The 16,790-nt window shown below is 54.4% G+C and overlaps 1 protein-coding gene across 2 annotated transcripts in view; it reads left to right on the forward strand.

Annotated features, from left to right (window-relative positions):
- Positions 1-16,790, forward strand: part of P2RX3 (purinergic receptor P2X 3) — a 29,277-nt gene that overhangs the window by 8,700 nt on the left and 3,787 nt on the right. The window contains exons 2-9 of one of the 2 annotated variants that reach the window (XM_058689016.1): positions 324-459; positions 908-979; positions 1,216-1,279; positions 1,967-2,060; positions 2,365-2,442; positions 3,187-3,328; positions 3,796-3,932; positions 4,281-5,361. In XM_058689016.1, coding sequence (XP_058544999.1) covers positions 324-459; positions 908-979; positions 1,216-1,279; positions 1,967-2,060; positions 2,365-2,442; positions 3,187-3,328; positions 3,796-3,932; positions 4,281-4,464 — 907 coding nt within the window. In that variant the 3' untranslated portion in view covers positions 4,465-5,361. Of the gene's footprint in view, positions 1-323; positions 460-907; positions 980-1,215; positions 1,280-1,966; positions 2,061-2,364; positions 2,443-3,186; positions 3,329-3,795; positions 3,933-4,280; positions 5,362-16,790 lie in introns of those variants that run through there. The other variant, XM_058689015.1, reaches the window with a different exon arrangement.

Here is a 16,790-nt window from a genome sequence, read left to right on the forward strand (position 1 = left end):
GGTGAAAACCTATCCTTGAAATTTTTATGTGTAAAATACAAATATACATACTGTACATAAGCTGATATCTGTAGTATTAAAATTTCACGATGGGGGGGCGGGGGAGGGGAAAAAGTCCAAAAGTGGTCCTGAAGCAGTAAACAGGAAAGATGGAAAAACTCTAAGCCAACAGAGGGTGAGGTCTCCCCTCCAGCACAGGCCTTCCCCCTGCCACAGGGCCAGACCCTGTGCTGTCTAATGTTGGGGAAGGAAGCCTCTCCTGGCCTCTGTCTGATGGGCCTAGACTCTCTTCTCTTGCTCTCCATCCCTGCTCTTCTGCCCAGGTGGGTGTTCTTACACGAGAAGGCTTACCAGGTGCGGGACACAGCCATCGAGTCCTCCGTCGTAACCAAGGTCAAGGGCTTTGGACGCTATGCCAACAGAGTCATGGACGTGTCTGATTATGTGACCCCACCCCAGGTACAGTCCCACTACCCCCAGGGCGCTATGTGGATGCCCAGATGCTGGGGCAAGGTAGGGAGAGTGCCGACGGGATCCCCCAACCAGGGTTTGTGGCATCGGTGATCAGAGAAGCCCTTCCCCTGCAGCTGGAGGATGAAGGGGGGGGGGGGGGGTGCTTGGGCCTGCCCTCCAGAGTGCAGCACTAGGCATCAGGGAAGCAGGGTCCCCCTCAGGCTCTGGCACACTCACCCTGTGATCAGCACAACACGCAGAGGGAGGCAAGAGAGGACGGGGGGATGGTTAGACCTGACTTGGACCCACCTCTGCCCTCTATTAGCCCTGCGACCTTGGCCGAATCTCTTACCCCCAGTATGAGTTTCCTCATCTGTAGAGTGGGGATAACAGTGATACCCAGCTCCTAGATTGTCATTGGTGCATTTTTTTTTCTCTCCCTTCTCCTACCAAGGGTACCTCTGTCTTTGTCATCATCACCAAGATGATAGTTACTGAAAACCAGATGCAAGGATTCTGCCCAGAGGTGAGGGGAGGAAGAGAGGTTGGACGAAGCAGGTCAAGGAAGAAAACTTTGCGGGTGGGGAGCGGTGGCAGGGAGGGGCATGGGTGTGAGCAGAGGTCCGAATTCCGCCCTTGGAGCTGTGTCCTGGGACCTCCACCTCCAAAGGCCCCCAGTTATGGGGAAGCATTGGGAGCCGAGAGGCTCATCCAGGCCCAGCGCAGGGTCCTACACCCACCTGCAGCCCTGTCTCCCCACAGAGCGAGGAGAAGTACCGCTGTGTATCAGACAGCCAGTGTGGGCCTGAGCGCTTCCCGAGTGGGGGTGAGTGCACCCCTTCCCCTTGCCGCCTCCCCCCACAACCCCAGAGTGTTAGTGGGACCCTGGAGGGCAGCACATCCCCCATGGGGGAGAGTCCACCCTAGGAGAGAGCATGGGAATTGGCCTGTTTCTTGGAATTCTGCCAGCATTTATAGATGCTCACGTGAGCCAGAGCCAGTGGGGGCTGCCCCCAGAGGAGTCCACAGCCCGGGGATGGTGGTGACAGAGAGGTGTGCCATGAGGGGGCAAGTGCCGTCAAGGAGGAACAGTGGGAGCTGGGGAAGGGAGAGAGATTGGCTCCAGGTAGGTGGCCCTATATGGCTTCCTAGAGGCGGTGACATTTTAGATGGGCCCTGAAGGATGGGAAGGAGTTGGCAGCATAGAAGGGTTTTGAGAAGAACATTCTAGACAGAAGGAACAACTGCAGCAAAGCCTCAGAGGCAAGGAAGAGCACACCGTGACCGGGGAGCAAGGAGACTCATCTCCCTCTGGCTTGGTCTAGGGCTCAGGAGGAGAGGAGCGAGAGAGCTCGGCAGGGCTCCTGTGCCATTGGTCCACCTCCCTTGCCCTCCCTGTGTCTCCCCTCCACCTGTGGGATCCCTGAGTGTGGGGGCGGGGGTCCCCTGATGACAGGTGGGGTGGGGGTGAGGGAGTGGCAAAGACCCCCAGCACTCGTGGCTCCCCTTACAGGGATCCTCACCGGCCGCTGCGTGAACTACAGCTCTGTGCTCCGGACCTGTGAGATCCAGGGCTGGTGCCCCACCGAGGTGGACACGGTGGAAATGTGAGGACCCCACCCCAGCTCTCGGTTGCCAAAGTGGGGAGCTCTGTCTGCACCCCTGCGCCTGCAGAGGGTGTCACAGGCACCCCCAGTGGTGTCCAGTCCAGGGCCGGGAAGTGGTCTCAGGATGGCACCTTCCCCCTGCCTCACCTGCCACCCTCCTTTCCCTCTGGCCCTCAGCCCCAGAGAGGCCAAGGCCAGGTGCCCGGTGGGAAACATCCAGCAGTAAAGGTGGTCCCTGGGTGAAAGCACCTTGTTTCCCCTGTCTCTTCCCAAGAAGCTAAGGCCCCCTTGTTCTCACCCACAGGCCTGTCATGATGGAAGCTGAGAACTTCACTATTTTCATCAAGAACAGCATCCGTTTCCCCCTCTTCAACTTTGAGAAGTGAGTCCCAACTCCCTCCCTAAAGCAGGAAGCAGTGCACCCCCCACCCCAGCTCATTTTCAGAGGGGTGGAGAAGCCCATTGCGCGTGGTTCTCTCCATGGTGTCTCCCCATCTCCCTGGGGCTCCTGTTCCCAATCTCCCAGCTGGTTTTGACCACCAAGTAGTAGGGAGGCCTCTGGGGCCAGTCTCTGTGCCCAGTCTCTGTGCCAGCCTCCCGCCTTGGGGCTCAGAACCCAGATGGGAGTTCTGCTCCAGGCAGGTGAGGGACAAGGTCAGCCTGGGCCTGGAACCCAGATCCCACCAACCTTCGGGGCCTGAGGGGCCCGTTCCCACCTCTTTCCTCCCACATCAAGCCCAAGTGGGTGTGTCCCTTCCCGCTAGCTAGTTAGGAGTTGGTTGACTCCTTCACCCGGCCGGTGCTCGGTGGGCATCGGGCGTGTGCAGCACGATGCCAGTTACCACGGAGGTGCCGAGAGAAATCAGGCGTGACTCCTGGCCCCTGGGAGCCCCAGCCTGGGTGCTGGGGGATGTTAGACATGGGCACACTCAACTCTGATGCAGAGAGAGGGGAGTCGGAGTTGCAGGGAGGATGCAGGAACAGAGGTGACGGAGCCTGCGAGTGTCCAAGATGTCAGGTCCCCGTCCCCCCTGCCTGGGCCGGGAGGGTCTCTGAGAAGGCTGTGTATGCCCATCTTCGTGTGAACCCTGGCCCTTGCTTCTCATCTCTCCTCCTCCCTCCCCAGGGGAAACCTCCTTCCCAACCTCACAGCCGCCGACATGAAGACGTGCCGTTTCCACCCTGAAAAGGCCCCCTTCTGCCCCATCTTGCGGGTGGGGGACGTGGTCAAGTTTGCAGGGCAGGATTTTGCCAAACTGGCCAGCACGGTGAGCGCCTAGAGGAGGACCCGGGGCCCTTTGGCAGGCGGAGGAGGGTGGAGGTCCCGGGAACCCCGGGGCCGTGGCCAGGCAGCGCCACCTGGTGGAGGCATGCCAGGTCTGCAACTGGCTTCGTGCCTCAACGGGGTCTCCCACCCCTGTCCCGGGGGCCTTGCCTCCCTCACCCTTCCTGCCAAGCCTCAGCCTGCCAGCCTCGCCTTCACACTCCACGTTAGAGCTCTGAAAAAGCCCGCGTGGAGCCTTCCTGCTGCCAAAGGGACGGAAGACAAAAACGGGATTTATGGGCTCAAAGGTCCTCACCCCTGAGTGCAGCCCTTTGTTTACGAAGCAGCACGGGCCGAACCACTTTCCCTCCACCTGGAGAAGGGGAAGAATCACGCGTCTGTCTGTCATGACCCCCTGTCCCCAGGCCGTGGAGACAGCCCTGCCTCCTCACACCTGGCCCCCTTCCACAGGGCGGAGTTCTCGGCATTAAGATCGGCTGGGTGTGTGACCTCGACAGGGCCTGGGACCAGTGCATCCCCAAATACTCCTTCACCAGGCTCGACAGCGTGTCCGAGAAGAGCAGTGTCTCCCCAGGCTACAATTTCAGGTAATTTCGGGGCTCCTGGGACATCAGGAGGAGGAGGCAGGGGCCGTTCTGGAGTTCCGCCTCCAGCAGCAACGCATGTGGAGAAGAAAGGGGGCCACGTGGTCCCCCCCCCACCCCACCCCCAACCCCGGGCTTCAGCTCAACATCAGAGAAGGCTTTCTAAGTGCTGCCACCTGGCGATGGCACGGCCAGGTCAGCAGTGAGACCGCACGACCAAGGCCTCCCAGAGGGTGTGGTCTGTGATTCTGAGCCCTTCTGAGCTCGGGCTCTGAAGCTGGAGTGTGCTTCAGGAACGCCCGGGCGGCCCTTGTCGGGCACCTGAGTTTTCTCAGGTTTCTCAATCCACAGAGCAAGGGCAACAGTGGTGCCAGGTTACAAGATGGAAAGAAGGTATTTCCGTTCTGTCCGTCTTCATCTCGGTCCCAAAGAACAACCATGGTGGCCGTTGGTTCTTTCTTGCCTTTCCGACCAAGGGCTCAAACCAGCCTTTAAGCACCATCTGGTCCATACTCCCAATGTCCTTGAGACATAAGGAACCTCTCCCTGACACCCACCACCACCACCATCACCTCCATTTTGAAGAGGGGGAAAGAGAAGAACCCAGAATTAACTATTTGGAACCAGCTGAAAGCCCCTGACAAAGCCCTTGACCTTCTCCCTACCTGATTTCCCCATCTGTGAAATGGCCGTAGTGCCATTATCTTGAGGATCCTAGTAAGCAAGGTGTGAAAAGTTTCAGCTCTCTGTTTTGTTTTTCCCTTAACTTTTGAAGATCCTGAGGTCTCTGGTAGGGCCTTGATTGCACACAACAGTGTCATACACTAAACGGGTTGACTAGGCAACGATCAGGGAAAATGGTACACGTAAGAATAGGTTTCAGTTACACGTCCGAAGAATGGTTACCCGAACTTTCTTTGTTATAGTGGTGTTTTCCAACATAATGGCATAGATAAGCGAAAAAGTAATCATTTCACCTTTTTCTTAACCTTTATTTGTAGTTTTAAAACTACGTCTAAAACTACATCCCATTACCCTTTATATTTAATAGTTTAAAATATATATGTATATTCTCTGGAAAGAAGAATTTTTTAAAATTGAAAGTGCTTTCATAATCAACTCCAAACTTTAAAAAACCATAGGAAACAACACATATTTTAAAGTAGGTTAAAAATACTGTTCGGCTCCCTGGCAGAAATTGGCATATTTATTCAGTGGGTACATCACACAGAAATCAATACAAAGGATATTTGTATGGTGGCTTAAAATAGCAACGTAATTAATAAAATTCTCAGGATCTTAAATGCAAAGTTTTCATCTTCATAACTTCCCCCTGGCCAGTGGGAACACTTCAGTTTTCCTAATAACTTACATGGCAGATGAGCCGGTGAAGGATGTGTGTATTATGAAGCCCCCAACTACTGGTGCCCTCCCCCCCCCCCCCCCAGTTTTAGAACAAGTTGTTTCATTTAAAGAAGAAATGGTCTGGCATTCTGGATCTCCAGTTTATTGTGCTATGGCCGCCCTGCCACCTGCACCCCCTTCCCGCCAGGCACAGCAGGACACGAGGTAGAACTGGTCCTGAATCAGCTTAGATTGTATTTGGGCAGACAGATCCAGGATCTCCAAGAACCCTGTGAGCCTAACCCCTGCAGGGGCCTACGGGGAGCTGTGTGAGAGGTGTGGACCCCAGGTAACTAACCGCCTCACCGAAGGCTCCTAGGCCAGAGTATGAAGGGGCAAAGCTGCTCAGTTCAACCCCTGTAGTTTAGAAGAGTTTCCAAGGGGGCCCAAAGAATAGCTCTGGCGTGGGGGAATATCTGGGGACTGTGACAGACACAGGGCTCCGCCCAAGATCCCCCAAACCCCTCCCCCTGGGTGCCCACCCACTGCCCTCATGTTCCCTTCAAGCTACTGGCACCACATGGACCCCCAAGGCTAAGCTAAGCAAGCGCCCACATCGGGGGAGGCCACAGACCGCCCTCTGATAAGAGGCTAAGGGTCACAGCCCAGTTCGGCACAGGCCACACTTGGGTGTCTGACACGGGAAAACTAAGAACCCACAAAGCTCCTCATTCCCCAGCACGATACGTTGTTTGGCACAATGCTCTGTGATGTAGGTGCCACCGTATCCCCACTTCACAGGTGAGAAAACAAAGGCTTGCAGCCTGAAATAAGTTTCCCAAGGCCACACAACCAGGAAGCGTGGGAGCCTGGACACAACCCTATTTTCTCAGCTGATTTCCATGCATCCACGAAAGCTACGGACATTCCTATGTGTTTACCCTCCGGAAAACATGCTTGTGTGCTTGACATTTTCATCCTCACTTAAACAAAGAATCTGAGGTCCACAGAGGCTAAAGGGACTAGGGGCTGCTGGAGGCACAATTCAGGGTCTGGCCTTTTGTCCCCCAAACAAATTCACCTGCTGCTCCGTCTCTAACACAGGCCAGATTTTTTTTTCAACGTCCTACAGTTGCCATTCGCTCTGGAGGGAATGGAATCATTCAGCCAAGAGTCAGCCTTGTTTTAATCTGCAAACTCAGACGAGAGGCAGCTAGAGATTCGCATTTCCATCACTAATTACTTCTGCAGCTCCTTTCCAAATTCCCTCCCCCTCCTTCTTGCCGCTCTTCTCCTGTAGGATCAGAGATTTAGAGAATGTATAGCCAATGAGGACCCCTGGGAGACCCCTAGACTGAGGTGGCCTTTTTACAGAGGAGGAAGTGGAAATTTCAGAGGGGAAGTGACTTGCCCAAGGTTACAGGAACACCTTAAGGAGCCTGAGAGGTCATTTGTCCCAACTCCACTATCAGTCTCGCTGTAACGCGGTCCCAGACGTGGGGCTGCCTCACAAGATGGCCTGTCCCTCATTGACAGCTCCAGTTATTGGAAAGGTGACCTCGTATTGAGCCAGAATGTGTCTCCCTTCGACTTCTACCCCAAGTACGTGGTGCCGTCCATCTAAATTAGTCTTTGTTTGTGTGATCTCCTGAGGTTGCCATCTGTCCCTACCTGAAACTTGGTGGAACGATTTTATTTTTACTCCTCTGTCTATTCTGTATGGCTGAACACTCCAGGAGCCTCTTTAATGTGGTATTTTTATGAAGCCTCTTTCCAAGTACATTGAGAGTTGCCATCGGTGGGTCCATCCGGATTCGTAGTGGACGAAGTACAGCATTTCCAAAAATAAGAACTGGCGAGAGTCACCGGTGTAGTGGTGTGCAGGTGACAGGCACCCCAGTGGCAGCGGTGTAGACAAGGGCCAGGTCCCTGCATCCCAGGTGGACCCTCGGTGCACCAGAGCAGGATTTTAACCAGAGTGCTGGGAGCAGGCAGACAGCGTCGCATGTGAATGTGAGTATTGTGTAAGGTTTTGAGGGAGTGGGTGTGTTTGTTAGGGGATGAGTGTGAGTCTGCGGGTGAGTGTGCAAGTGCACTGTGTGCCTGAGCGTGCCCGTGAGAGTGTGTGTGTGTGTGTGTGTGTGTGTGTGTGAACACGCTGTCAGTGAATGTACATGAGTGCGCATGAGTATATGGGCAGAGATGGTTACAAAGACGGATTAAAAATACTATAGCAGTCAGGGTCCCAGCAGGAAACAGATGGCACATGCAAACTGGGTAATTTGAGGAGAGTTTAATAAAGGGACTGTTTCAAAGGTGTGGGCAGGGTGTAGGAAAACCACAAAGGATAGCGCAGAGCCTGGGGCCAGTACCCGGACGCCGGTGACTGCCCGGGTCTGAAGGGGCGAGGGCAGGAAGCAGTGACTGACACCTGGGGACACCGCTGTCAGGACAGGAGTTGTGACCCCGCCAGGCTCCACCCGAAGCCAGAACCCAAACCACGGACTGAGGATGTCCGAGGCAGGAGTGTGGATCAGGGGTGTCCTTCATGAACACAGGGAGGTCTCTAACCCTCATACGCCCCTGAGGAGCCCATGGAGCAAATGCCCCATAAGATGCACGTGTTCATAGACAGGCATTTTCTTTAAAAAAAAAAAAAAAAAAAAAAAAAAAAAAAAAAAAAAGGAACACCTTATTTCCACAAATAAGATAGAAATGCATCCTCAGAGTAATACATGCAAGCGATATGTAGACACTCCCTTTCACTCCTCCAGTTTTGCTCCCCTTACAGGAAGTTAATGTGCTGGACAGTTTGGTGAGCTTCCCTCCAGTGCTTTTTCTCTGAGTTTCTGTGCAGAGAGATTCCAGGACTTTGAAGATCTTTAAAAAGCCCATCTCCAGACCTCAGAAGAAGAGCCCCCCAGAGTTAAGTTTGCAAAGCCTTTTCACACCTATTTTGTCAGGATTCACAGCTCACGCCCACACCCCCCCCACAGTAGACACTTGCCCCAGGTCACACAGCTTAAAGAAGAGGTGCATCAGGGCCCAAACCCAGGGACCTGATCTATAGCCAGTGACCCTAGCACACCTGCCACCTTCAAATCGTTTGCAACAAGGAAGCAACCAGAAGAGAGACACCCAGCAGCGATGGCCGGGATGATGGGAGAGAAGCAAGGACATGCATTCAGCAGCGTCTGATTCGCATTTCTCCCCCCAAGCGCTGCTAAGACAGCTTTGCGACTAAAAGGCAAGGCGGTTTTGGATTTCCTCTCTTGGTGTCTGGGACAAAAAACACTTGTTCAGCTGCGAGATGTTCCTCATGCGGTAGGTGTTTCTAGTGATCGCTTCGTGTTGGAAATGTACCCACGAAGCTCGGAAATCTGGCACCTGCTCTGTTTCCACGCCGAAACGTGCGGATCAGCAAGATCTTAGGCCAATCGACAGAGACAGAATCGAAAGTGTGCCCTTGGCTTTGATCATTCTTTCTGCAATCTGGATTTTTCTCCTTCCAAAAGCCATGTGTTAAAAGCAGCCATTTCCGTCATCTCCCCAGAGACACTCGAAGGCCCCTTCGACGGGGGTGTATTTTGCTTGAATTCTCCATGATCCATTTTCCTCTTCCCTTTGTTTAGCTGAAAGTGGGAGAGAGGCCACTGGAGCGATCCTGAATTTTTACAGCCTTGTATAACGTTCCTGTCTAGCCTATCCACACAACAACCAACTTTATTGTAGAATATAATGGCTAACCCTCACTGAGTGCTTACCCAGTGAGCCAGGGACTTAGCAAGTGCTTTTTGTGGATTATCTCATCAACTCTGAAGAATTTTATAGCTGGAAACTGAATGCTCAGAGGTTTCATTATCTGCCCAAGGCCACACAGCAAATACTGCTGGACTGGATTTCAAATTCTGACAGCCTCCAGAGCCTGTGCTGGTAACCACAAGTATCCCGGTAGGACCGTATGGTTACCCCCATTTTACAGATGAGGAAACTGAGGCTACAAAGATTACTCCCGGAACAGACGGCTAGCCACCTGGCTCTTGGGTAGGTACTTCTTCCAACTGTGTGTCCGTTGATCTTTCCCTGCCTCATCAAAGATGAATTAATAGTAATATGTAAAAAGATCAACAACAAACCATTGTTTAAATGTCTGTCCCTGAAGCTGATTAGGCTCCGAGAATATGAGTAAGTAAGTATGGCTTGGGGTCTTCGCTAAGGGAAGGCGTCCCAGCTCCAAGGATGTTGCCCCCCCTCCCCATGCAGTGAGTCTGCCAGGAGATATTTTCCTATCAGTATAAAATCAACTGTAAACGTGTATTTCAGCTGGCAAAACTGCTTCTCACCAGGCAAAAGCTTTGCTGGGAACACCACTTCCTTCACTTGGAAACTCACATTCCGGGCCCTAGTTTTCCCTTACAAGTCCAACCCGGATCCCGCAAGTTTGCTGCTATTTTTTCTGCGGCTGTGACAGTTACGTGTCCCTGCTTTAGGAAGGAATCTCCATCACTCCATGGGATCGTTTCTAAACAGATGTCTGAGAGCTTCCAAGGGATTTGTACATTGTGATAAAACCCTTCTCCATTCAGCAGACGGTTATTGACTGCCGACTGGTGCAAATGTCAGCCCAGCGTGGAGAAGCGTTTCTAAGAGCTGGAGCCACCCGAGGCTGGAACTGGGCTGCTTCTGAAGGCAGCGAGTTTCGCCTCTCTGGGGGGATCCCGGGAGCGGGCAGCGGTGGCCAGCCTCTTGTGGCTAACGAGGGGAGGGCTCTGAAAATCTCTTCCAATTCCAGATTATATCAGGCTTTGTGGCTCATACAAACGTGAACAAGACCAGTTCCTATGGTCAAGTGGAAATGATACAAACCTGAACCCAAATAACAAAATGTTTTATACGACAAATCTTTTGTGCCGGAGCGAGCCGAGAATAATGAAGGTGAAGCAGAGAGAGCCCCGGGGGGGGGGGGGAGGGGTTGAGGCAGGAGGCCTGCAGGCTGTGGTTGAGGCTCCCCCCCCCCCCAGATGCTCAGTGTGATCTTCAGCAAGTCTCAGCCCCTCCGGGGGCCTCAGTTTCTTCTTCTGTGAAATGGGCTGTTCAAAGGTGATAAGGCTCTAGAAGTCTGAACCAGTGCCTGTAGGTGTCTGGGGAGAGGCTTTGGAAGGTCGGGCTGCTGAAGCGTGCACTATTATTTATGGACCTGTCTCATCGGAACGTACTTTCAACCCTGCCCAGCAGAAGCACATCTGACAAATGATTTATTACGGTAATTGATGTTTGTACTTACTCATTCTTTATCTATTGCTGCTCGCGGCATGAGGGATCACGTGCGCACGCACACACACCCTCCCGACCCCGACAGCTGCAGCCCTGCCTGGCCACCCCCCAGGCTCCCTGCCCCTTCCGGGCGCAGTGGCCTCAGGCGTCCAGCTCCATTCTCTCCTTGCCGCCCCGGCTGCGCTCTCTCTCCTCAGCAGCTGTTTTCACAGGGCATCAGTTTAGCAAGTCCTTGCGCCACCCTGAGGCCACCACGAAGTCTCCTTTCTGGGCCCTGTCCCGGGGGAGCGGCAAGGGGGGGGGGCATTCGAGCTCAGATCCCGTCTGTGCCCCCGGCAGGCCCAGGAGCAGGAACAGAGCGGCCGTTCTTCTCTCCAGCCCGATGATCACGGGATGATGTTCCCCGAAAGCCCTGTGCCTCACGCCCAGCAGCTCACAGAATCCTCCGTAACAAGCCCATAACACCTGCCGGCAGCTCTGTTTCACATCTGGGGAGACTGAGACGCCCCCAGGTGAGGGGCTTCACCTCAGCTGAGGAGGGTTAATTGGGAGCCGCGGTGCCAGCCCAGGACGGTGTCGTTTCAAAGCCCTTCCACCGACGGCCAGAGGACCGGGCGGCCGTGAGGTGTCGGGGAGGCAGGAAGTGTGGAAGCCTCGGGCCCAGCGCTCAGCAGGACGAAGCACTCCGCACATATGACGTCTCTGCTGTTGTCCTCGCTTCTCCTCCACAGGGGCTGGTTCCCACCGACAGCGCCTACTCTCCCACCCAGCCACCTGCCACATCTAAATGTTTTCTATTTGGGAGACAAACAGCCCGATGCTGCCACCTTCTAGCAGCTCCACCTAGAGAACGGGAGCTTTCCGAGAGGCCGAGTCAGGAGGGGGAAACCGGAGGCCGACGTGGCTAAACTGAGTCTGTGGGATGTCAGGAATCTGGGGAACCAGCGACAACTGCACTTGGTAGGCCCTTGGGCAACGGCGGAGCGTGGGGTCTGCCTCCGAGTCCTAACTGTCAACCACAGTCTGGGGCAGCAGGTGCTGAGGCAGAGACCCCGGGGCCGGGCAGAGGCAAGACACGTAGCTCGTTACAGTTACAGCCTCCGCCCCATGCTGGCAAAGCAGCTCTGGAGAAAAGGGAGACACCGGATTTCCCGTGTCTGCCCATCTCTGCGGTGTAAATACGCCTCCCTTGTCAACTCGAAGCTACAAGCGTGAGGTCGCCTTGTGTGGACTTGGGAAGAGACGCACGCACGGGCCCACCCGTCTCTGTCCTCCAGTCCACCGAGCTCCTGCGGCTTCTTCAGAGACACCGTGTCCTTTCCCGCGAGAGGGCTTGCGGTTCCCTCAGCTAGGACAGCTGCCTCCGCCTCTGGCCTGCTCACGTCTCACCTCTCCTTCCGGGTCGCAGCTTTAATGTCACTTCGCACAGAGCCTTCCTTGACTCTCCAGCCTAGCTCTTCACTCGATGAGCTCTTCGAATGGTGCTCTCTCCTTTTCAGCCCCGACGTCGGGCTTTAGCTACTTATGGGAATGTGTGGCTGTTAGTATTTCTCTCCCTGTGAGGAGAGCAGAGCTGGCCAAGGTATCAGCAGTGCCTAGCACAGTGCCTGGCAAAGGGTAGGTGTGCTCTAAATATCTGCTGGGCCCTAGTGGATGAATAGGAGTTTGCAAGGTGGGAAGGGAGGGGAGGGGAACAGCATGGGCAGAGGCAAGAAGTCCGTGTCTATGAGGTGTGCTCAGGAAGGCAGGCAGGGTGGTGTGGCTGTTACTTCTGGTGCCTGGCACCGAGGGAGCATCTGCCAGTAGGTGAGGAAGGCGGACTGGGCCCGGCGGGGTGTTGGTGGCATCGCTCTCGCCAGCCGCATTTCCCAGCCGAGAAAACCAAAGCTGGAGAGGTACGAATCGGAGGATTTGGGAGAAATCAGGGCCGGGCACGGTGTAGCTCAGCCCATCCGCTTTACAGACAAGGAAGCTGGGCATCCCTCTCCCAACACTGCATGGCCGGCGTGTGCTTCCTGTTCTGCTCCCAGCCAGTGACTCTGGGTCATTGGCTCTGGGTCGAGAGACCCACCTTCCCAACACAGAAGGTCCCCCGCTGGAGAACTGAAAGCAATTGGCCAGGATCTCACAGAAGCCAGGCAGCGAAAAGAACAGTCTAGAACGCTGGCTACGAGTGTGGGCTGTGGCACTGGACTGCCTGAGTTTGAATCCCAGGTTCGCTCACCGACTGGTGGTTTGGGGACCTTACACAAATTGCTCAACCTGTGTGATCCTGGTTCCTCATCTGTAAAATGGGAAGAGCAGCAGTGCACGATTCCACGGGGTTGAGTGTTCAATGCGCTAGTAAGTGCCATTCACTTGGCACAGTGCCGGGCACGTAGTAAGCACTCAGCACATGCTGGCCCACTGGTAGGACTCTCTCCAGGATAGATATTGTTTCATGTATCATGATCCTAGGATATGAAAGGAAAGGGACAAGCTTTAGGTACTTTTCCGTCCTCCCCGTGGCTCTTTCTGTTCTCACCGCTCGGTTGAGGAAGAAAGCTCAGAGAGGTTTCCACTTGTCCAGGGTGGAAAAATTAGTCAAAGACCACAGAACCACGCCCAGACCTCCAAGACTCTTGGAGGGGAAAATCCTAGCCATGTGGCATCATTGGAATTTGCTCTCTCCCTGGCTACTCTTGAAAACCTCCCTAATTTTTTTTAATGTTTATTTATTTGGGGGTGGGGAGGGAGACGGGATCTGAAGCAGACTCAGCCCTGAGAGCAGAGAGCCCCATGTGGGGCTCGAACTCACCAACCGTGAGATCATGACCCGAGTCGAAGTCAGATGCTTAACTGACTGAGCCACCCAGGCGCCCCCAAAACTCCCCAATTTTAACTCACTCTCCGTTCTTTGGTAGGTAACTTCTCCTCCCTGAACCCCAGGTCTCTCAGCTGGAAAATTATGGATGTTTGTAACAGTCAGGGTAAATATTGCTAACTGCTGTAACAAACACCCCCTCAGCTCCGAAGCTTCACACAAATGTTTGTTTACTGCCCATGGCACAGTTCACACTGGGTCAGCGCAGTCGTTCGGGGAGCTGGGCTCCTGTCACCTCTTGAATCAGTCTCTCCTAGGGCCTGGGTTCACCCCTAGCTCCCCAGTGGCCGGCCATGAGGAAAGAGAGGATAAACAAGGTACGATGTTCCGACACACCTCAGCCCACATTTGGCAGACTTCACTTCCATTCACGTTCCATTGGCAAGAAGTAGCCAAGGCCCCCACCTTAGTTCAGTGCAAGAGGGCAGGCAATATGGTCCAGCCACGTGCCAAGAGAGAAGACACCCCAGACCCTGGTGCCACAGGGCTGGGCCAGATGCCGTGACGCTCACCGGCCACACTCGAGAGCAGAAGTCAGGACTCCTGGGCCCTTCCCTGCTTTTAGCCTGGGCCCTCCCTCCCTGAGCACCGTGCTTCCTCCCTCCTACCCAGGAAGAGAACCAGTCCCTGCCAACCCGCCTCCGAGGGTGGGTGGTTGGTGAGATAATGATCTTATCATACGTATTGCCTCTTGGAAGGCAGGTGCTGGAGAAAAACCAAGTCCGCTTTGGTTTTTCTCCCTGTTCCTTCACATTCCTTCCCAAGATAAATTTAGCCAGCCCTCGCTTTGAACGCAGTGCCCAGGATGCTGACTTTTTGTTCTCCCAGTCAATGTGAGAGCATTTTTCATGACGGTAGCCTCAGGCCGGGAATGCAGACTTCGGGAGCGCAGTGCCAGCCTCTGCCCTGCCCCAAACACCTGGGACCCACAGTCCCACCCCGGCCCGGTCCCCGTGGACAGCAGGTGCCTGAGCTCTCCAGGGATGTGAGCAGAACACAGAATACAGATGGGCTTTGAGATCTGGCTCCAGGTCTGCTTCTGTCCTTACTGGCCACCTAGAGCTCGGAGGCAGCACATTCAGGATTAAGGGCAGAGACTGGAATCCCGGCTCAGGCAGGTCACCTCCTCCTCTGTCTCCCCATCTACAAAATGGGTCCTCGCCCCTTCTTCATGAGATTAACTGCATGAGATACTTGTCTTAAGAGATTTTCATATTTTATGGTATTCAGTTAACAGGAGTGGAGAAGGTGATGGTCTACACTTTTTCTCAGGCCAACCTGAAAGCCACAGTGAGGACTTCCTGGAGCCTCTGTCCATTCCAGATGCTTCTTTTCTGGACTTCTTTAAAATCTCCTGAAAGGCCTCCTTGGAGCACTGTATTCTTGGACCTCCTCGTCATCATAAGAGTGACTTCCCTTCTGGGGTCTATTTTGCATCCCCCCTCCTGCTGGTGCGGCCTGGTCCACTCCCTTCTGCCTGGTCTGTGAAGCCCTCCGCCGCCACCCAGACCATATCTTATTATATCTTGGAGGTGGGTCCAGCCCCTCCCCTCTGTCCCCATCCTCCAAGACTTTGCTTCTTAGGGTTAGGTCTTTGGGTTCCTCTCAGCCTCCTTCCTGGGGCCACTCCCATTTTTACTCTGGGTCTCTGTCTCCAGAAGATCATCCTGCCCTCCCCTGCCTCCCCTTTTGGCTGTAGAGTCCACAGGACACACGTTCCCAGGTCAGGCTCCCTGGGGAAGCTTCCCCTCACTGGCTAGGTTTCAGCCTTACTTTTCAGTCCGGGGCAACAGGTGCACCATGTGGGGACACACACACACACACACACACACACACACACTGGCTGTTTCCCCATGGGAAACGTGGGGCCCAGACTCCTTCCAGACCCAGTTCACCCCTTCTTCCTCTGATGGCCTGTGGATGCCTCCCACGGCTGCACCCACCTGGAACCAGAGGGTAGGGAGCTTGGCCGAGGCAGGCTCTGCAGACCAGGCTCCCAGGCCCTGCAGAGAAGGGCAGAGTGTCCAACCCAGAGATGGCGACAAGTGTCGTGGCAGTGCCTGTCCCAAAGGACGGGTCTCCGTGTTTACCCCTGTCACTGACAGATCTGCAGGGGGGACATGAGCACCCCCTCTTCCTAGACATGAAAAGTGAAACCCTGAGGGCTGGGCCACATAAAAGGCCAAGCTGCCAACATGGAGTGGAGCTTCGGACCCCTTTCTGCCTAACTCCAAAATTCCTCACAGCCAGAGCAGACAGTGGCTGACATTTTATAAGTTTAGATGACTCTTCCCCAAGATGATCTTGTTCCCAAACCCGTGATCCCTCTGTTGTCTCAGCACTTGGCTGAGCATTTTACTCTCCCCGCTGTACAGATTCAAATGCAAACAGCCGTGGGAGGGGCGGCACAGCAGTCCGGGAAACCCCTTTGAGGAAGGAGTTTCTCAAGACTCCTCTTTTTGCTGGGAGAGGCCTGGGAACCTGTGGGGATCAGAAACACTGAAGGGGAAGGGTGCCGGGGTGGCTCAGTCTGCTGGGCTTCCCACTTGGGCTCAGGTCATGATCTCGTGGTTCATGGGTTCAAGCCCCGCGTCGGGCTCTGTGCTGACAGCTCAGAGCCTGGAGGCTGCTTTGGGTTCTGTGTCTCCCTCCCTCTCTGCCCCCTCCCCTGCTCATGCTCTCTCTCTCTCTCTCTCTCTCTCTCTCTCAAAAATAAAAATATTAAAAGATGAAAGAAGGAAAGAAACAAAAAAAGAAAGAAAGAAAGAAAGAGAAAAAGAAACACTGATGGGGACACAGCCGCGGCACCACATCAGACCCGTGTCAGGCCCACACACCTATGGGGTTCTCTGAGCCCCTTCATCATCTCACTTGACCCTCACCGTTTTCCTGGGACACTGGCATCAGGAGCCCATTTTACTGCCGTGGGTTAAGAGATTACACTTTGCTGACACTAGGGTTTTGCCTAGCATGGGCAGGGAGGGGGGAGGGGGCCGGGGGCGGGGGGAGGATCGACCGGCTTTAAACAAATGCAGTTCACCTGCTTACTGACTGTGAAGCCACAGGCAGTCCCTTCACCTCCCGGGGCATCTTCACAGTGAGGTGCTCGGGGGCCCCCGTTTTGAAGGTGATCGTTCCTACCTGTCCCCAGCAAGGTTCCTGGCACCCAGCAGCCCGGGCAGAGAAGGTGTAGAGGATATAGTCCTGAACTTGGGCTACTTCACCCCCCTCAGAGCCTCGCTTGAAAAACAGAGCAGTCACGTCCCTACCCAGCAGGTCTGTGATGAGGGTAGAAGGAGACATGGTGTCTAAAAGGGCTTTTTAAAGCCTCTCTGTAAATGCGAATGTATTTCTTCAGCAATAATAACAGCCAACATCGG

Source organism: Neofelis nebulosa, chromosome 10 (assembly GCF_028018385.1).
Source record: "Neofelis nebulosa isolate mNeoNeb1 chromosome 10, mNeoNeb1.pri, whole genome shotgun sequence".
NCBI lineage: Eukaryota > Metazoa > Chordata > Mammalia > Carnivora > Felidae > Neofelis > Neofelis nebulosa.